Here is a 21,698-nt window from a genome sequence, read left to right as displayed (position 1 = left end):
ATTACATATCCAAATTACATATCTGAAACTCTATAAATAGATTACTCTTATCTCAAAGAGAGTTTATATATTTGAATTGTAACACTTCAAATTATAAATATCATGGTATCAGAGCAATCAAAAGACTAACGTCCATTTTTTTTCTCTTTCCGCAATTTTTTTTCCTACGTAAGTTTTTCCCTCACGTCATACTTGCTACCCTGCATCAATGGCAGACGAACCCACCCTTCTCCGTTGAAAAAATTTATGGTCACCTATTGAGCTGCGTCTTGAACAAACTCAACCAGCCATGGATGTCTTAGATGTAGCCGTGCATCTTGCCTCTCGAAATTCACCTCACCATGGTGGTCGTAACAACCGTGTAAAGGATAAATACTCTTACAAGATAATCTCCAGTCTAATCCCAACAGACTCAAGATAACAAGCTTTATCTCAAAGAGAGTTTATATATTTGAATTGTAACGCTTCAAATTATAAATATCATCAGCCTATGCTAGATTAAAGCAATGTGGAAAATATTCAGATTCTCTAGCTAGTAGCAATCATTAGTAAACAATATATATATTTTACAAGTAATTTCACAAGTGTACTTTGCAACTTGGCTCAAATTGTGCGCATTTTTCCCACCTCGCAAGAGGCCTAAGCCTAGCTCCCTCCATAAAGCGCACATTTGCCTTTTCAGAACATGACGTCATAATTGCTTTTGACAATTGGTCGAGGATTCAGTCACATAAAATATTTATAGTAATGTCACTTTATTTTTAAGTTTTAGGGTACTGGACAATCAAAGCTAAAAGGACAAACTATATATAGGCTACTTAAATTTTAGGCAATAAGAGGGGACTTTTGCGACTTTTCCCCCTCTGGCTCCGTCTTTAATTGAGTTTGCCAAAATGATCTTGCATATACATAATTTTACAATTGGCACGTTATTAAAAAGAAAAAAGAAAATGAATTGAATAGATGAACTAGTTTTATCCTATGGACTAAATATCCCAAACAGAAAATAAGCATGATTCATGTGAAAGAGGCCTACTATAAAGATCCTGATCAATTCTTTACAATACAAGCACATTGATCTGTTTCTTATAGGCTTCTTTATATTAATTCTGTTCTGAATTTAGCCTTCTTAGATTAATATGAGACTTTTGGTTTTGAAATGGGACAAGATGCAAGTTCACAGTGCTCAAGATCAATTTGACCACCATTGCAAGATTGTTTTGGGAATGCCTTGTGGAGGATCCATTACTGCAAATGGCCCCAATAATCCCCCGAGAAAAAACCAGTTGAGGGCTGAGTATAGTTTCCCATAGAGCCAAATATGCGCTGATGTTGTACTTGGCGTTTGGTTTGCGGAATCTAACATTTTTCCTTGCATTTACTTTCTCGATCAATGTAATGCTTATAAATTTGGATTCTCATAAATAATTATGAATTTGATGAGATTTTTGGGAATTTGAGATTCTCATGTTTGGTTTACTCTTAAGCATCATGTATATTTGCATGATTTATTATTTCCAAAATATCTGTATGTTTCTCTCTTCAAGTGCATAATGCAATCTAAAACAAAACAAAAAATACATAAATCATAAATTTCTTTCATTTTCTAATATATAAACTGACTATATTATTTGATTTATTTTCTATATTTGTCATCTATAACCAAATAAAACTTGTTCATTTCCTTTTTTTTCTTTAAAGAATGAAATAGTTCACCACTTTTATATACAGATTTTATATTCATTTCATTTTTTTTAACGAATAAAATAGTTCTTTCCTTTCATATATAGATTTTACCGTTCGTTTTCATTTTTAAAATAAAATAGTTCTTCACTTTTTTTATAAATTTTTTACAAATTGTTAAATTAAACCCAAAAAGTATGTAGCATTAATAAAGTAACCATAACAAAATTATTATGTAGTCTAATTATTTTTGTATAATCATAACAATGTCCAATATTGGACATTGTTAATAGAAAAGAAACCAATAGTAGCATCAAAAATTAAAAACTTATAGAATGTGAGCATTATTGTCATGAGTAATTAATGTTAGAAACTATATTTTTATCTCACAATTATTTTACAATGCTGACGTAGTAAGCTCAACCAACACTCGGATCCATCATTGTTAAAATATATATATATATATATATATATATATATATATATCAAACCTTTGATGAGACTGAGTAATGCTAGAAATTTCTCTTGTGTCACTCTAAAAATAAGGTTTTTTTTAAAATCATAATTTTATCAAAATTTAATAGTGATCAATCATAGTTCATAAGCCTAATGATAATTTTAAAAGTTACATAATTTTTTATTAAAACTGCCATGTTAGCATAATGGGTAGTTGTAAATAAAAAAGTGGTATACAACATTATTTTGTTGCTATTTAAAAGAAATAAAACATTTTCAAGGACATGAGAATTTGAATTTCCACTTCTCTAATTAAAAGGGAATTCACATTGTTGGGTGTCATCAAAGGAGACAATCTTGTAAAATTTTCAAAAATCCTTAAAAAATAAAAAAAATAAAAAATAAAAAGAAGGAAAATTACCTATATATCCATAAATATAAAGAAACACCAAACAAATACATTGTCATCTTTTATTTATTTATTTTATCTTTTTAAGTTTTTTTACTAAGATAAGAAGAAGTAGAAAACAACTCATGTTCTGATTCTTATGAACCCAACCTACCATCCTAGTCTTTAAGATGAACTATGTGACCCGGTCCGAGTTGAACTCAGAAACCCAGAATATCGGAGAAGAATTCTTATATATATATATATATATATGATCATCGTTCTCACATATTCTTTATCCGCTAAACAAACTCTCTCCCATCGCTCTTTCTCTTTCTGGGTTTTTCTAGTTGATCGGTTGCCGCCATGTTGAGACGCACGAGAGGTGCCTAAGTGGAGGCGTTGAGCAAGAAGGTGGTTGATTCTGTATTAGGCGCGTGGGTTGGCGCAGAAGTCATAAGCACGACTCCGTACACGTGCACTGCCAGGTATGGTGGCGGCCGCGATGGAATTACGGAGGCGATAGTTCCAAGAAGCGCCGTCAGGCCTCTTCCGTCTCCTTTGGAGGGCGCCGCTAACTTCTCCCCGGTAATTTTGTCGAGTGCTCTCACAGCTTTTCTTGGAGAACAGCAAAGATCTTGAAGCCTGTATCCGATAACATCTTCTTGGTTCGGATCCTCGGAGACCCCAACGTCGGATTCGTTGTCCACAAATCTTTTCTCAGATTCCGCCCAGCGTTGGACACGCGCCGAATGGTATGTTATTGGAAAGAATTCAACTTCCATATGCAAATGCGCAAAGGAGAATATTCCTTCTCCGATGATGAAAGATATTGGCTTGGATGATGAAGATTCTCAGGGCTCTTCTGAATGTAGTCGTTCTATTGGGGAAGAAGAAGGCAATGAGAGTGATAATAGATCAAGTTACTCAACTACATTCGGTGAATTTCTGCTTACTGATCCATGGGTGTATATTATAGTACTCATTTTTCCTCCTTTTGTCTATTTCTTTTCTTTCTTTCTTTTCTAACCAAAATAGCTGAAGTCTCCGAGGGGATCAATCGGCTGCACAGGATCTCTCATTTCAAATGAAATAGAGGGATCCATTTAGATACTTTTAGGGGTATTTTTGTCCAAAAAAAAATGTAAAATAACAAAATTACCCTCCTAAAAATAACTAAATAGATCCGAGAGGATTTAGGTCCCAATTAGCTGGGTGGTCACTAGTTCGAATTTTTTTTTCTTCCCCTACGTGTTAAAAAAAAAAAAAAAAAAAAAAAAAACTGAAATCCTACATTAGCTTATGATCAATCAAATTTTGAGATTTTAGATTTGATTACCATTTTATATTCAGCTTTATTCTATTTCCTTGTAAGGCTTATTCCCTCCGTTTGTGTTTTAGAATTTACTTATTGCCTCAATATAGATAGATACAAAAGAATTTAAATGATACAATTTGAATTAAATGTTAGGCATTGTTTGAATCTTATCTTCATCATGTTGTTCGCTTTGATCAAGTTTATCTTCAATAAAAATGCTATTTAATAGATTGACATACCTACAATTAGGTTGTTGGCTTTGATTAACGAAAAGTCTATTTAATTAGTAGACTGTCAAACAAATATGATGTGAGATGTGACTAAATGCGGGCCTTATTTATTTATTTAATTTTTTGTTAAAAAAGAAAAGTTGCAAGGGATGTTAGAGCACTCCTTTCTCTATATTTAGGAAAATTTCAAAAAAAAAAAAAATCATAAAAACTCACCCACATCAATTTCTCTAAATTTAACAAATATGTTCGGGTAGCAATTTTTTTAAATTTAACAAATATTCTCGGGTAGTTACAGTGTTTCTCAATGTGTAGAGAATCAAAAGTAATTTATAATATTGAGCTTTATAATACTTCACATTTTCTCAAGGTGGACCGGAGAGTATTCGAGAGTATTCAGTTAATGACTATGATCTTTCTAGAGAGATTCTAGGACTATAAATGAGACATTTGTCTCATTAATATAAATAATAATAAAATATTATTTATATTTTAAATTTCACTCTCTTTTTACTTTTTTTTCTTTTTTAATTTCACTCGATTCATTGGTGCCAACAATAAAATAAAAATAAGAAGAAAAAACATCTCATTACCTCCAAAAAAGAAAAAACTCGTGTTATGAATTACCCAACCGACCATCCAATTCCTAGGTGAACTAGGAAACCTAGAGAGAAAAGGAAACGAATCCGTATATATATATATATATATATATACACCCGACCGATCATTGTTCTCAAATATATTCTTTCTGGGTTTTTCTAGTCGGTGGTATTCCTGAGAGATCGATTACAGCCATGTTGAGGCTCACGATAGGGAGCGAAGTGGAGGCGCTGAGCAAGAAGTTTGTTGACGCAGGCGCGTGGGTTTGCGCAAAAGTCACAAAGATTAGTGCCTACACCTACACCGTCAACTACGGCAGCCCCGACGGAAAAATTATAGAGGAGACGGTTCCAAGAATAGCGGTTAGGCCAGTTCCGCCGCCTTTGGAGGGCGTCGCTAACTTCACCGCCGGCGATATCGTCGAGTGCTGTCACAACTTCTTTTGGCAAACAGCAAAGATCTTCAGGGCTTTAACTGGGAGCAACTTCTTCCAAGTTCTGCTTTTCGGAGACTCCGGCGGATTCGTTGTCCACCGATCTTTTCTCAGGGTCCGACAGCGTTGGACTGGCGGCGGGTGGTGTGTCGTTGGAAAAAAATCGCCGACCCAATACATTGAAAAGAGGATGTGCGCGTTCGCAAAGAGGAAGCCGTGTGAGGATTATTCTCCGATCAAGAAAGGGATTGCCGGAGGTCGTCGAAAGCGCCGTCGTTTGGATGAAGAAGAAGATTGTGAGAGCGTTGGGTCTAATTCTGTCGGTGATGAGAGTAAAAGAGATGACGAGGCTGAATCAGTTTCCACAAAAAGGAGGATTACTCTCAATCGTGATCATATAAGCTACGTATCAGATGATGATGATGACGACGATAAAGATTTTGCGACGACAATAATGGATGATAAAGCAGACTCAATATGTTCTTGTACATAGTTAACGAGGGTTTAATTATCTCTAGTATATATACACATTATTGTCATAATAGTGAAATATTATGGCCTCGTTTGAGTTTGAGTTTGCGATCTTTTTCTATTCTACTAAACTGAATTCAAAATTGCAAATATCGAAGAGAAAAAAGAGTTGAGAGAGTTAGAGATTATATTTGGGTTGTTTGAAGAATATAAAATTTTGAATAAAGTTGAGAGAATTGTCTTCCCATCAACAATTTTTGGTTGTTTTTATCTGCGATTTCGAAGGTCGATCTTCTCTTGATGATTTGATAATGAAAGATTTGAGAAGAATGGTTTGGTAAAGTTTTCTTCTGGTTCTATTTTCTCACTTTTCAAAATTATCATTGAATCTGTGAGAGAAGAACTGTTAAAGGATTGATTAAGTGATTAAATTTACCTCTTCTTATGAATTTAGCTTATGGGATAACTGGTGATTTAACATGGTATCAGAGCCAGAAGAGAAAATGTTGCATTAATTGGGTCTCTAAGACTTATGGTGCATTTGAAATTGTGATTTCATAGACAAAAGGCGCGATTTTAAACCAAATCGCAGTAAATGAATTGTTTGAGATTACGTTTTTTAAAAAAGTTGTGATTTGAAAAAACTAAAATCTGCATTTTCAAATTGCAAGTAAGAAAATACTTTTTTGAAAACGCACAATTTTAAAGGTTAAACTGCAATTTTAAAGGTCAAACCGTAATTTTGTCAAATGCTTAACTACGTTTTTAAAATCACAATTTAAAATCGTTATTTTTGAATTGTACTTCTTGAAATCGTAAACTCAAACGAACCCTTATATGAGTGAAGTGAGAATCATACCAATTCAATAGTTAATTTTAAAAAAGTTCGATGGAAGAAATACATGGAATGGACAAATAGCAATTCTCAAACCTTAAACATATTCTAATACAGGATAACAACCTATGTAATCTAAAGTACACAATAACATTATCAGTATACAATGATAAGATGATAACATGCTGTACTTCTGATAAGAAGCTTATTATGTGGCTTTATTTGAATTGGAGATAATATGATTAATCTCCCCCTTCAAGCAAATATATCGCGGGCCAGCTAACCACCTTCAAAAGCGGTTAGGATACTGTTAGCTATTTTTGGTTTTGAAAAAAAAATAAATATATATATATATATAGAAATCATGTCGTATGTATTAGAGTATTATCGTATTACGTACCAAATTAAAAATGACCCTTTTAAAAAAAAAAAAAAAAAATTAACATTTTTTAATTTTTTCTTTTAAAAAGCGGTCGCTAACCACTTATCACCCCTAGACTCAGCGAGGATTTAGGTAATATTATTATTTATTACAGTAAATTTCAAATTTACTTACTTGGTTAATTGCTTCAGTATAATTAAACTGTTTTCATTCTAGTAATTAACTAATTCTTAGAGAATTTTACTGTGATAGAAATTATGACGACTCAGATTGAGACTTTTGAGGGATGGACTTTGTCAAATGATGCTTTTTTGTTGATATTATTGGTAATATATTTTCATCACTTTGTTTGTTTGTTTTCTTAATTGATATTTATTTATTTGGTTATTATAACATGAAGTATGTTTATATATATATATATATATATATATATATATATCCGATGTGAACTAAGAAACCCAGGAAACAAATTCTTATATATATATACACTACCACATAATCAAAACCAACCTCTCTCCCTCTCTCTCTTTCTGTTGTTTAGAAACCTCTCCCCTCTTTCTCTGTCTCTTTCTTGGTTGTTTTTCTAATCGGTCGTTTTCCTGCTATCGATAATCGATAATGGCAGCCATGTTGGAACTCACGAGAGGTAGCGAAGTGGATGTGATGATCAAGAAGGTGGCGGATGTATTCGGCGCGTGGGTTTGCGCAGAAGTCATAAACTCGACTGCGTACACGTGCACTGTCAAGTACGGCGGCGGCGGCAACAGAATTGTGGAGGCAGACAGTTCCAATAGCAGTCGTCAGGCCTCTTCCGCCACCTTTGGAGGGCGTAGCTAACTTCACCCCCGGTGATCTTGTCGAGTGCTGTCACAGCTTTTCCTGGAAAGCAGCAAAGATCTTGAAGGCGGTAACCGACAACATCTTCTTGCTCCGTCTCCTAGGAAACTCCAACTGGGACGTCGGATTCATTGTCCACAAATCTTTTCTCAGGGTCCGACAGCTTTGGACAGGCGCCGACTGGTATGTTATCAGAAACAATTCAACTTCCATATGGGCATGCGCAAAGAAGAATAATTCTCCGATAATCACGAAAAGTATTATGAGAGATCGTCAAAAGCGACATCGTTTGGATGAATATTCTGATAGCTCTTCTGCGTCTACTTCTTCTTCTGCTGCTACTAGTTATGGTTCTACTGAGAGAGTTGTTGATGATTTTCATGGAGGGAAGTGGTATTCTTTTGGCAGAATGGGTATACTCGAAAATATTTGCATAGGAGGTGCTATACTACTTTATTATGTAATGTTTAGTTTCATTGCTTTTTGGTATTTTCAGTAGAGTTAGAGTCCCAGGGAGTTAATAGAGTCCGTCCTTAATCATTTTTGGTTCATTTGAATTGAATAATATTTACTACTTAATTATATTGGAAGGATAACTAGATATTTTGAACTGGAGAAGATCAGTCGGTCAAGTACTTAAATATTTTAAGAGTTCTATATGAATTAGTTTTTTGTTTTTTTTGTTTTTGTTTGTTTTTTAACCAATCAGTATTACTCCTTGTTTTTGTCTATTTTTCAGTACTTTTATTCAATCAATTTTATATTTTGTTATTTGAATCTCTATTTTGTTAATTACCATACTCACTAACACAAATAATGGCAAGAAAGATCTACACATGATGGTTTTATAAACAATTAGCTAACTTCATGGCATTCCCTTCCACCTCTTCCTAGAGCTCCAAAAAATGAAAGCAAACGGTTAGGGGTCTAATAATATATCTTAGGGTGATATGTTACCTTTATAGATAATATTAGAAGTAGGGATTAGAATTTAAATATTAGAGATAAGTATTATCATTAAATTAAGTAGTTTATTCTACTTAATCTCTTATTTTCACTATGCATTAATGTAATTGTCTATTTAAAGACATCAAGCTCATTAATAAATTAAGCAGAATTAAATCCAAACCTTGAGTTTGAAAAAAGGTTTTAGGTTTCCTCAAAATCTAAAAGGTCTAGGTTTTCTCATAATGTAAGGTTTATGTTCCCTTGGAACCTAAATTCTATCCCCGTTACGTTTTCACGTAACACAAACAACTCCGATTAATACTTGCTAAAGAGTAAGAGTAGTGTTTGAAACTACATTTTTATTCCACAATTATTTTACAATGCTGATGTGGTAGTTTCAACCAATTTTTGGATTAATCTTTGCTAAAAATAAAAATCCAAGGGTTTTGAGTAATAGTAGAAACTAGAAACCATATTTTTATTTCATAATTATACCACAATAGTGAGATAACAGTGTCAACCAACTTTCAAACCAATACTATTTGTTAAAAAAAAAAATCCAAAGGTTTTGAACCACATTTTTATTCCACAACTATATGGCCATGCCGATTTGATAGTTATAACCAACTTTTCAATTAGTCTTTATTATAAAGAAAAAATTCAATGGGTGGTTGAGCGTCAATACTATGGCCTTACCTTACCTTAAAAGAACAATGTTATATATTACTCCTACGCTAACGGGTGGTCAGGCCTAGGGGTGTCAAAAATTACCGGGGAACCGGAACCGGAACCGGAAAACCGGGAAACCGGAAAACCGGAAACCGGGAAACCGGGGTCCCGGTTCCGGTTCCGGTTTGAAAAATCTAAAAACCGGGTACCCCGGTTCCGGTACCGGTTTTTGGTACCCGGTTTTTACCGGGAATACCGGAACCGGGTTTCCATTTTATTTAATAATATTTATATATTATTATATTTATATATTAATATATATATATTATATATATATTAATATTTTTTACACTTAGGTTTAGGTTTAGGGTATTTTAAAAAATTAAATTTTTATTTCTAAGGCCCAAATAGGCAAAAATAATGATTTTTTAGGATTTTTGGACTTTTTAAGGTTTATTTTTTAATTATTTGGAACAATCACAACAAAGCCCCTTTAATTTAGACAAAGAAACTAATAGATTTTTTAAAAAATTGGCCAATTTATGAAAAAAAAATTGGCTTATTTTAGGCCCAATACCTAAAATAAGCCCAAAAATCAATTTTTAAAAAAAACCGGTTACCGGACCGGGTAATACCGGAACCGGCCGGTAACCGGGACCCCGGTTAACCGGGGTCCCGGTTCCGGTTCCGGTTTCTCAAAATTGAGAACCGGGGTACCCCGGTTCCGGTTCCGGTTTTAGGCCAAAAACCGGGAAACCGGACCGGGTTGACACCCCTAGTCAGGCCATAGTATTTAGCACTTACTTACATTAATAGAATATAATTCAGTTAATGACTTTCATCAGCTCGGGGGTGTAGCTCATATGGTAGAGCGCTCGCTTCGCATGCGAGAGGCACGGGGTTCGATTCCCCGCACCTCCACAGTACATTTCTTTTGCCCTGATTTGGTTTAATCAATCAGAGATTCAGTCTTCAGATTCAAAAAAAACTCTCCCCATATTCTCATCCCATACACCTCCATGCACGCAAACTCTCTCTCTCTCACACTGACATCCGATCTCCTCCTCTCACAACCTCTCATTCCTCATCTTCATCCGCCAAAAAAACACATACAAATTCCTCAAACCTTTTCTTCATTTTTGCTCCAATCAAATTCCCACAAAATGACACTCAACTTGGGCTCCCCTTGGCTCTCTCGCCTCTCTCACCCTCCCCTCCCCAGGCTCTCCGACACCTTTGCCATTAACAATAACACTTCTTCTTCTTCTTCTTCTCTCTTGCCTCTCTTACCATGCACCGGCAGTTCATTGACTTTTGCCAACTTCTCCAAGACCCTCAGGGCCAGAGCTTCTCTGAGCGAGAGCGAAAGTGGGGTGGCTGGGGACTCGGCGGTTTTGCAGCTGTTGGGCGAGGATTTGCTTGCTAAGGTCTCCGCTGCTAAGGATGCCAATGAAGCGTTGGAGATGATTGCTGACAAGTCTGGGACCGGTGGAGGTCTTGTCGGAGTTGATGACTGTTGCTTGATCATAACAGCCGCGCTTCAGCGCAACAATGCGGAGCTGGCCTTGTCGGTTTTCTATGCCATGCGCACGAGCTTCGACCAAGGTAAAGTATGAGGTTTATTGGTACAGCTTTTGGGTGTTACTTGAATTGTTGGATTGCAGTAAGTGCATGCCCAGAAATTGTGATGTTCTTCTGTGTATGTATATATATATGATTGATTTCGTCTTTGGGGCTGTGTGCATTCTTGGATTTGAAGAGTTGTATAAAGTATATTCAATGGAGACTGGAGTTACGTTGACAAGAGGATGGTCAGATAGAACATGATACATTGTGTAGTAACCAAAGTAATTGGGAAGTACAAATTTGCTGTTATTGTTTTGTTATGAGTTTTGATAAATGAGATGACATAGTGAATAATTGAGATTTATATATCTGGGTCAGTTGTCTGCAAACGAAATCGTTTGGTTGAAATTCGTGTTCGCATATTAGATTCGGATTGTGCGGAGATATAAGACTATATACGTTAACTCTAACCTCACCTATTTAATTAAACAAATCAAACTTCTCGACTCTAACTCGCTAATTCTGCTAATTTCGTAATTTTGTGTTGGGTTTGTGCGAACTGCACTAAATCGTCTCCTAATTTCGTGTTGAGTTCATGCCAGGTTCACGAGTCTGGTCAAAAATTGCCATCCCTACGAAATCACACAGAAGTTATTTGATGGAAAGCCTCAACCAGTTAACTGGATTCATGAGGTTGCTGTCTATTATAATTGTAGTGTTTTTCATCAATTCATGTTGCACAACTTTACAAGATATAAAACCAAATGGAATTCTAGTCATTAGACTCTCACAAGTTATCTCTTGGCTTGGGTCTCCTCTGTTTATTCAAACTCAAACTCTGCTGCTGTTGTTTAACTTCAGAAGATCTCCTTAACGTTTCTAATTGCTTCAGCTCCGTGTCTGATGAGACTTCAACCTTATCTTCAATAGTCTGGTACCCCAATTCCAAGATTCCTTTTTTGGATCACAGAAAGGATGGGGGTTGTGGGAGGTTGTTGGGTTTATCCATTATGTTCACCTATGCAATATTTATCAGCCTTTTATTATTTTTTGGGTAAAACTAAAATATGTTGACTTAGAGCTAGTCTAAGTGATTTTGCTGGATTATAGTAGTGCGTTTGGTGAATTCAGGTTGTTATAAGAAATTCTGGTGCCAAATGTCATGTTCAGATTTCCTGCACTGACATATATTAAACTTTTCTTGCATGATTTATACGCATTTATGTTGCTGATAACTTATACACGGGCAGGTGCTAGTGAAAATAGACCTTCTGTTGAGAGATGGAGGTGGACCAGGCCAGACGTACACGTTTACACAACATTAGTTCAGGGTCTTGCAGCCTCATTGAGGGTTTCTGATGCTCTTAGGATAATTGAAGACATTTGCCAAGTGGGAGTATCTCCTGGGGAGGAGGTATGAGGCTAATTTTACTTCTTCTTTTTTTGCCTATTGCTTTTATATTTTTCTCTTCTCTTCTCTCTCTCTTTCTCTCTCTTGACAGTCTACCTTGCCAAAAAACACTAGAGAATTTTTTCCCCAAGTACCTTATCAAACTCTAATTGCTGGCTATGCCCATCTCTCTGCAGTATGTTTTGTATTCTACCGGGTATACCCATTTTGATAAGTTCAGCTACAAAATATGACCTTCCTGTTTGTAGTCTGGAAATGCGACCTCTCAGTTACTGTAATGTTATTGACTTTACAATGTTTTCAATTTTATGGATGTTTAGCAGGTCCCTTTTGGAAAGGTCGTGAGATGTCCAAGTTGTATGATAGCTGTTACTGTTGCACAACCCCAACATGGTATTCAGGTATAGACAGAAAAGCTCCAGTAATGATCTGGTCTATTACTAACTTTGTGGGGAATACCTAGGATCATATAGTTTGTAGAAATTAATGCTACTCATGCCACAGATGTGGTGCACCCAAAATGTTTAGAGTTGATAATGAATGATGCTTGTTAATGAGTTTATAGTACTTCTATGCAGATTGTATCTTGTGCAAAGTGCCGCTACAAGTACGAACTTATTTCTGGTGACATAGTTAGTATTGAGTCAGAAGAAATCAGGTTGGTTCCATCTGGTTTGTTCATTTATTACAAATTTTATGCTGCTTGTTTAGTATTCTATGGCTATTCTTGCTTTGGTTAGTGATTATGACAGCTTCCATTTATCTATCACAATATTTACACAATTGGTCTTGTATTTCATGGAATAGCAATGGCTGTAACCAGCAAAATTTATCAGCTTGCTTCCATTTATTTGTGAGGGCAAAAAATTGTCTTTTCTAGTATATCAATATTGGCTTGTAAACCATATAACTCTTGGAATATACATTTGAAGTACTAGATATATTAGCAGATTTTAATTCTATATTGATCACAGAATATATTTGTGTATGATGTTGATCCTGGGATATTTCACTTCTTCTAAGGATCTCCTCCTGCCGAACGCAGCATGGATGTTCCAGCATGGAAAAGAGGGCTAAGATTACTGCAAATAATGAAGCAGAGAACTCCTTCTGCTGTTCACTCTATTGTGGTATAGATTCTTGATTTAGAATGTTCAAGTGCAGATTCTTTCCAATTTGTATATTGGTAGGTTATACATGCCTTTTTTTCCAAAATGCTCTTACAAGCATGACTCATTGGATACTTTCTATTGCATGCCTATCTGTTGTTTGTAAGTTGCAAGAAGCAAAGCCAAAAGGAAATTTTTTTCTGATAAAACAACATCTGAGGCCCTCTCCATCTCATTACATATTTTTCTGAGAAGATATCATACCCATCAATGACACCCTTAGCTGCCACTGCCTTGTTACTGTACTCTCACCTCCATGTCTCATTTAATGATTGCTTTACCCTTCCAAATTTCAGGTTGAGACTCCTTCTGGTATGGCACGCACACACAGATTTGCCACAGAAACAGTTGATCTCCCAGCACAACAAGGAGAAAGGGTTTCCATTGCTGTAGCAGCTCCATCAAACATTTATAGAGAGGTAGGTCCTTTCAAATTCAGTCCAAAGGCCCCCAATTTCTACCCTGGAGAGCCCATGTGCCTGACCAACCACAAAGATGGCCGGGAATCACTATTATTAAGAGCCCCACAAAAAGAAGGAAGCTCATCGTTACTCAACCCCTCCATCCTGTTTCCACTTCTAGCTGTGTTGGCCACCGGCGATGCTGCCTCTGGGATTATTGACCCAAGCTTGCCCCAGTTCCTCTCAGTTGCTGCAGTTGCATCTCTTGCCGTGGGAGCCACTTTAAATGCTTTCGTTTTTCCCCAGTTGAATCAAGTAAGATACTCTTACGTTGTCTTCAGTATCAAATTTCCCTCTCAAATGATTGTCGTCATTGAGATTTAAATTTCTATGAAGACTGCTGTATGGCTTTCAGTCTCTTCAGGGCATTAATAATCTCTGGCTATGCATATTTCTGCTTTCCTTTCACCTATTCCTGTATTTGGTATTTAAGAGAAGTGGATTAAGAAATGGTAATACACAACTCCATATTACTTGCCTGTTTGCAATGAAATAACATTAATACTACGATACAAATCTGGTATTCTTTAATTTGACAAAAAGCAGTTCTGTACATCTTTGGTAATTCATCCGTTACTTTTACTTGTAGTCTGGAATGCATGCCTCATTAATATCATGTTGTACAAATATGTTTGACAAATTGTATTATAACCATCACAAATCATGGGTGATAGCTGATTCCTTTAAACATACTCCACTTTCTCTGATTTCACATTCTATCGAATCATGTGGAGCATAGCACTAACCAGAAACACAGAATTTCTCGAATATTTAAAAACCAGCTAGCCAAACTTTTCTAGATTGTGTGTATTGTTAAACTAATGTATTACTGCAAATCCTAAACTAAACATTGCCATCAGTGAACCTAGATAGATATCAGGATGGTTTCATTTTACTTCTGCAATGTGATTTTACTCTTTGTTTTGATCCATTTAAGATTTTTCCCATGGAATGAATTTATGCATATCCATTTATCCATTTCTTCATTTATGTCAGCTTCCTCAAAGATCTGTGGATGTAATTGCTATCAAGCAGCAACTTTTATCTCAATATGACGTGCTTCAGTCTCGCATCAAGGAACTAAAGGAAGCTGCTGAAAAAGAGGTATGCTCCCATGCAAGTAAATGATTGCATGGTAAACCTTTTTTTTTCTTTTCTTTTATTTAATGAGTTGAGCCAGTAGATGTGTGGAGGATACCCCTCAAAGATTTTGACATAGGTTTTATGATATGAATTGGGATGTCAATGTAAGAACAGTATCCATACAAATGCCCTGGCAAGCCTGATGATACAATCATTTCAAGTCCAATTTTTATTCAAAATTTATATGGACAAGAAAAAATTATCTGAGAAGTACAAAATGAAGGATGTGTCTAGGTCAATAAATATGCCTCCTTTTCTATTAAGCAAGCTGAATTAACATCTTACTTCTCACTGAATTAGTCTTCAAATCACAACCGAAAAGCTAGGAGATATATCAAGATTATGTATATGAAATCCACTCTGATGCTTTAGATACACGCATGAAACACAGCTTTCTATAAACAAGTTGACTGCTCTTAATTTTTCTGATTTATAGACTTGAAACTTGAGGATCATCACATGTTGCTTATGAATCTTCTCATGGATCACCATATTATTTACCAATGAATTTTCTCAGAGTTATATGTCTATAGTTGGTGGTGCGACAGGATATAATTTTTGAGCTTGAAGAACCATTCAAACTAGTAATAAATCTATAAAATCATCTGGACAATGACAATAACATGTTCCACCACATTACTTCATACATCAGCTACTAAAGTAGCCGGAAGTTCCATATGATAAATTCATTTGCTTTCTGTGTAGGTTTGGATGTTGGCTCGAATGTGCCAACTGGAGAACAAAATACTTGCCGTAGGAGAACCTTCTTATCGGTGAAACCCTCCTAACATTACTAGTACTCCTAACCTTCTTGTCGTTTGATTGACTGTTATTTAGTAGAAGGTTTTGAGATTTATTTTGTTTCAACTGCACTCTTTGAAAGTATTCTTTGGTTATTTTTTAGTGCTCGAAGAAGTAGAGTCAAAAGAGTTCGAGAAGGCTTGGAAGACTCCCTTAGGGGAAGGATTGAACTGGTTGACAGCTATGCAAGAGTATGTTTCCTACATGACGGACACCAAAACTCCACCCCCACCCTCCCAAAGAAATTTCTCTGTAAAGTTTGTTTTTCCACAGTATAAATTGATGTGCGGTGATACCATCCATTTGACAGATTTCTTCAATGATTGAAATCGAAGTAGAATTGGACTCTGATGTTCTTGCCGCTGAAGCAGCAAGCAACGTGGTGTGCACATCCTGATTATCAATTTCTTCTCCAACACTATCTAACATGCATAGCCTTATCTAACTCTGTCCTTGGTTACAGGAAAGAATTGCTGAACAGATTCAACAAATAATGGAGCTAGAAAATCTTGAAGAGGCAAGTTCTTTTCACTTGGAAGTACTTTTTATGACTTGGAACTCAGAATTGGAAAAGACTTTATTGATATTTTCTAAACAGAATTTATTTTATAAGAAGAAAATAATTCTTGGATTTTCTGATATGAGAAACTAGAACTACCATCAAGGTTTTGCTTACTTGGCTATCATATTTAGGTCCTTTGTTTTATAGGAAATTGGGATACTCGAGTCCAAAGGCAATGATTAGTAGTTGCTCCTCAACCAGGGGTTGGAATGAAGTGAAGTAGAATAGACTAGGATTGTGAGTGATCTTGTAGTCTGAGAGAGATAAAGAGAACGCACTTCTTCTCAGCCACTGAGCTGGCCTGCCTTGATTTTTTGCTCTAGAATGCATGCATGCATTTATCTTTTACTACTAATGTCTAATTTTCTTTCCAGAGATGGAGAATACAAGCAGAAGCGAACGATGAGGCAGAAAGACTCCTTAGTTCACAATCCATAGCCACGGAAGAGATTTAAACATATTTAAACAGAAAGACCCAAGTAGTCTGTCTATTCATTGCTTGTGTGCATTGCTCTATCCATTGAATGGCTCAGCTCCAAGAAATCCTTTTGCTTGGACCATTTAAGGAGCAGTCACCATTCCTCTGTGACAATTACCCGAAGGATGCCAAACAGTGTGCTATGTTTAACAATCATGAACATACCATACCACAAGAAGAATTTAGTCTGTGCAAGATTGTGGAAATGGAGGATGGTGGCAACAGAAGGTTGGTGTTTGGTTGTCTCACACGTGCTGAAGACTGTTCCGGCGGCTCACTCGAAGACAAAGGCATTATGATGTAAATTTTCAATCACTTGTATTGTTCATTGCAATTTTTATATTTACCGCCTAATTCATACCCACAGTGTAGTACAATTGCTTTTCAAAAAACACAAAAAGAAAAAGAACTTTTGGGGTGTAAAAAGTAGTATATTTCTATGGATCCCAGCTGATGCTTCTGGATACAAAAACTTCCATTGAACAATGAAACCATTCATGAAGGGAGAGGATGGGGTGGAAAAAAGTGATTATAATTGCTTTGAACTTGGGATTCAAGAGAATATGTCATGAAACATAATCTATTCAAAAATGATTTACGAAAATTCATAATATTAACTAATAAAACTACAATATAAGTTAAATTGATCTACAGTAACACAGATCGGGCTCTACAGAACACTTAACTTTCCTAAATTCTTATACCAAATAGGAGGACATAAGATTCCAACTAATTTTCATGTGGGAAGGCATCGATCCCACAAACCGAAGAAGATCTGGCTTCGACCTAACTACCGGATGCAGGTTTTCTGAGTTTTGATCCAAAACTTGAAGGAACTTTGCGATGTTGGGAAGGACAAGCTCCCTACAGTGCAGATGTAACAAAGGAACCTTAGATAAAACACTTCCTTTCTGAACATCCAGACCGTCTGGCCTTCGCAACTTGTACGGTTTACCAGTTGTTGGCTCAATATCAACCCTAGGCATTTGCTTCCATCTCTGGTGAACAAACCAACCATACTTGTAGTCACCCACAATCGGAGTGCCAAGAGCTTCGGCACAATGGACGCGGAGCTGTAATAAGACGATTGAAATTAGATAGCTATATGTGGATAAAAAGGGGAAGAGCTCCATTTGCTTACACCAGCCTCACACGAGAGAGAGAGAGAGAGAGAGAGAGAGGGAGATTTACATTAGGTAGGTGAGAGGGCAAGTGTTTGCTTATGGAGAATGGTGAGAGAACACAACACGGTACCTGATGCTTCCGGCCAGTAACTGGTCGTAGTTCAATCCACGAGCATCCACTTATCATAGGACCAAGAACCCGATATTCAGTTATGGCCTCTTGAGAAGCTTCTAAACCTGATTGATGAGCCAAAATGACCCTTTCAGTCTTCCCATCATTAAGGAGCACCTGCAAATGAAAACAAGAGATATACATTCAAGTTGTTATCTCTTTTGGACGAATCCATTGTTGGAAGCTAATATTCACGGCTGATACAGAGACAGACAGAGAACCTTTGTAAGAGGAGCACAAATTAACCCTTCCTTTTCCCTGGGAGAGCCTATGACCAAAGCCCAATACCTCCGATATGTTGCTTGACATGCATCATTCCAACCCTAAGATTACATACAAACATATCAGCCTTAAGACTAAAAAATTGAAGCTTTCAACCATTTTCCCCATTGTGTTCTAGAATTTACATTCACTGCCCGTGCTGTACCTAGAGCAAGCAGCAGTGTGGGTATGTGTACCTTGCAGGAGGAATTTCCTTTATTTATGTCACTAAATAACCACTGAAGTTGATCTACACTTTCTTTTGTTCTCCCCATCAAGAGGAGGCCGCTGCTCTCTCGGTCGAGTCGATGAACCTAAGAAAGTAGGTCTATGAGAACAGCAACCACAAAAGCTCCTAAAAAGAACTAACGATTTAAGATAGCTACTGGTAATAATATAGTGGAATCACAAGTAGCGTGCAACAAACATTCCAAAAGAACCCAGGGAGTAATTTCAAATTTTCCCTTTAAAAAAAGTAATAGCAATATGAAAAAATAATGAAGTAAATACCTCTATTCTTAAAAAACAAGACATGTATGACAGGGGGTGTCATGTTGAACAAATGATAATTGCCCTCCAAATATTTGTGCATACAACTACACAAATTTAAACATTGGACACATGTTTCTTCCTGCACATCAAATTAACCAATATAGCACCTATCTTCTTTCTCAACTTCTCACTACCCCGTTCAACTATCTTCTTGATACCACTGAGCAATCACACACAATAATCTAAGACAGAAAAAGGAACAAGACTAAAAAAGCATTTTCTAATTTTTTCGACAACTTCATCACATAACAATCCTTTTTGATAAGTACAAAGAGATCATCTAAAACTAAAACCTTACCAACTTAGGACCCTCATCATAATCATAAGACAAAGCTGCAGCTGCCAAAGCATCCATGCTGTTATGAACTGGCAGATTCCCCTAAGAACAATGTTACATATAAAGAATCAAGTGGCAAGACAATATGCAGAAATGAAAATCTAGCACCACAAAGAATGGGATCACAGGATACTAACCTTCACTGGCACTCTAGGGGGCTTATTTAGCACCATGATAGCTGGGTCCTGAAATTTCAACCACCAAATAAGATATAGCAATATGAGCACAAACAACACAATCAAAGGAAGAATATAGCCATACAGCACTTCCAAGCAGAAATTGGAGCAAGCGCAGAAAGTTACATACAACACAGTACCTCACCAACGAGAAAAAGAAGACAAGAAGATAAACACAGCAAATAAACCCACAAAAACATCTATACCCATCCATACAAAACCAGTGAGCATCAGGAATTGAAAATTCAAATATCAAAATTACTCATAAATCAACTCAAATAACATGAAAGGAGATAAAATAGGAGTCAAATGTAAGACATGCCTTGTACTTGACAAGCCTTTGCAAGTACTGTATCTCATCGGCATTTGGATATAGTGTCCCACTTGGAATAGTGTCATATCTCTTGGAAATCCTCGTCTCCGCAACAGATACAGGTATATAAACTCGTGCCCCAGCCGCCATGACCTCATTAGGCCTAATCTGTAGGTCAGCTGTATGATTGTAGATTAAGTAAAACCCCATGAAATCAAAGACAGCCAACAAATAGAAGTAGAAATGAAGGGGAGAAAGAGAAAAAATGTTCATACATCCTTCTCATGGGTGTGTAAAATAAAGTTGCCAATGAACTCTTTCTCAAATGACACTTCCTCCCTTTAAGAATGGGAGTAGACATGAGACCGTGAATTCAATATCGATTGAATGCATGTGTAAGTTACCGAGAAAAAGAACTATTAATAATTAAGTATTGGAGAATGCATGTGTGAGTGTGTAAGTGGTTAAGTCCACACCTGGTAGTAGTTAAAAGCGTGAATAGTTGATATAGTATAATTGGACTAATGTCCAAACATGTTATATTAAAGTTATATAATTATAATGTCTCACATGAAAAACTTCCCTAGGTGGTTATCTTCCCATCATGAAATTCATAATTAAAATGGTGAAACTAAGACAGTTGGCTCTATGTGCTAGCATCAGGACCTTTCTCATGGGCTTCATTTGTTCCTTGTCAACATAGGAGTCTTCCGAACTTGGGCATTCCATCTGGACCTAAGGAAGAAGAAAAATATACAATTTTGTAAATATATTTGTGTTGAAAATCCTAAAAGAGGCCATATGCCCATTCTAAATCCAACTTAATATGAATAAAACTTCAATGAATCAAAATAATTACAGATAAACTTGATATGATTTTAAATAACCCCACAAGTACAAATCCCAAACCAAAATGGCACTCCACATTTTCCTGTCTCATTCTTTTTCATCAATTCAATTTGCATACGTTTTGATGAATAGATCTTTGCATACTTTTCTGAGCCTAATGCATAAGCAAAAACACATTGAACCATAAAGTTGACAACTTCATCCAGATTCGTCATAACCCAAAACAATAAAAAGGTCAAATCTTCAAAACCAAACCCAAATGGCACTACACATTTCTCTGTCTCATTCTTTTTCACCAATTTGGTTCGCATGCTTATCTGAGCCTAAAGCATAAACTAAAAATACATTGAACCACAAATTTGACAACTTTATCCACATTCCTCATAACCCAAAACACTAACCCACATAAATACAATACCAACCACAAAAATTAAAAAGTTTGCATACTTATCTGAGCCTAAAGCATAAGCTAAAAACACATTGAACCACAAATTTGACAAATTTATCCACATTCTTCATAACCCAAAACACTAACCCACACAAATACACTAACCAACCGCAAAAAATTAAAAAAATAAAACCAACCCAATTAAAAAAATTTCATAACAATCATAACACTCACAAGGCCTTTGTTGAAATGGGACTGAATCACAGAGTCGGCAATCTCATCGAAGTAATACTTGACCCAACTGATTGCGGTGACCCGACCGGGCTGACCACTGGCCGAGTTCTTGCCGGGCAAAGGGTGGCCAGGAAAGGGAGGCAAGGATAGGAGCTGCCGAGGCTTTGGTCCCTCCTTTGGACCGCCCAGCTGGGCTATGTTGGTTTTAGAGACCCGGATTACCGGGTCGGCATAAGCCGGTGGGGGTGGAGAAATCCGAGAGTAGTGTCTGATGATAGCTAGCAACGTTTGTTGCCGAAGATGGACTCTGTTTTTCCACATCCTTTCACTTGCTAAGCAGCGTGAGAAGAAAGTGTATATACCATTTCTACGAGCAGTTTTCTTATTTATAGCGGCGGTAAAAGCTTGTTGCTATATCTCTATGGATTTTACTTGTTGCGGCAGCAAGTAC

General features: G+C 36.3%; 2 protein-coding genes and 1 non-coding gene across 4 annotated transcripts; 2 read left to right on the top strand and 1 right to left on the bottom strand.

Moving 5' to 3' along the window:
* Positions 1-10,098: 10,098 nt before the first annotated feature.
* Positions 10,099-10,171, top strand: TRNAA-CGC (transfer RNA alanine (anticodon CGC)). The gene has a single exon. It is a non-coding gene; the product is annotated as a tRNA-Ala (tRNA).
* A 102-nt stretch (positions 10,172-10,273) lies between these two features.
* LOC132174744 (Pentatricopeptide repeat (PPR) superfamily protein) lies at positions 10,274-17,221 on the top strand. 2 transcript variants are annotated; one of them, XM_059586402.2, is made up of 12 exons: positions 10,274-10,855; positions 12,067-12,230; positions 12,551-12,628; positions 12,806-12,885; positions 13,273-13,357; positions 13,693-14,112; positions 14,854-14,961; positions 15,706-15,773; positions 15,905-15,992; positions 16,112-16,183; positions 16,265-16,318; positions 16,738-17,221. In XM_059586402.2, exons 1-12 carry the CDS (start codon positions 10,414-10,416, stop codon positions 16,816-16,818), a joined length of 1,740 nt encoding a protein of 579 aa, XP_059442385.2. In that variant the 5' UTR covers positions 10,274-10,413; the 3' UTR covers positions 16,819-17,221. The 2 variants fall into 2 exon arrangements, with proteins under 2 accessions (XP_059442385.2, XP_088370911.1); XM_088514785.1 differs by having other exon boundaries at positions 12,548-12,628.
* Positions 16,923-21,568, bottom strand: LOC132174745 (Pseudouridine synthase family protein). The gene is made up of 9 exons (XM_059586403.2): positions 21,248-21,568; positions 20,443-20,511; positions 19,786-19,944; positions 19,425-19,472; positions 19,249-19,329; positions 18,596-18,712; positions 18,359-18,460; positions 18,096-18,254; positions 16,923-17,914 (listed from the first exon to the last, which is right to left on the bottom strand). Exons 1-9 carry the CDS (start codon positions 21,566-21,568, stop codon positions 17,540-17,542), a joined length of 1,431 nt encoding a protein of 476 aa, XP_059442386.2. The 3' UTR covers positions 16,923-17,539.
* Positions 21,569-21,698: the final 130 nt, after the last annotated feature.

This window comes from Corylus avellana, chromosome 3 (genome assembly GCF_965113065.1).
Source record: "Corylus avellana chromosome 3, dhCorAvel1.hap1.2, whole genome shotgun sequence".
Lineage (NCBI taxonomy): Eukaryota > Viridiplantae > Streptophyta > Magnoliopsida > Fagales > Betulaceae > Corylus > Corylus avellana.
Note: the sequence above shows the minus strand (reverse complement) of the source record. Positions and strands in the feature narration are given on the sequence as shown.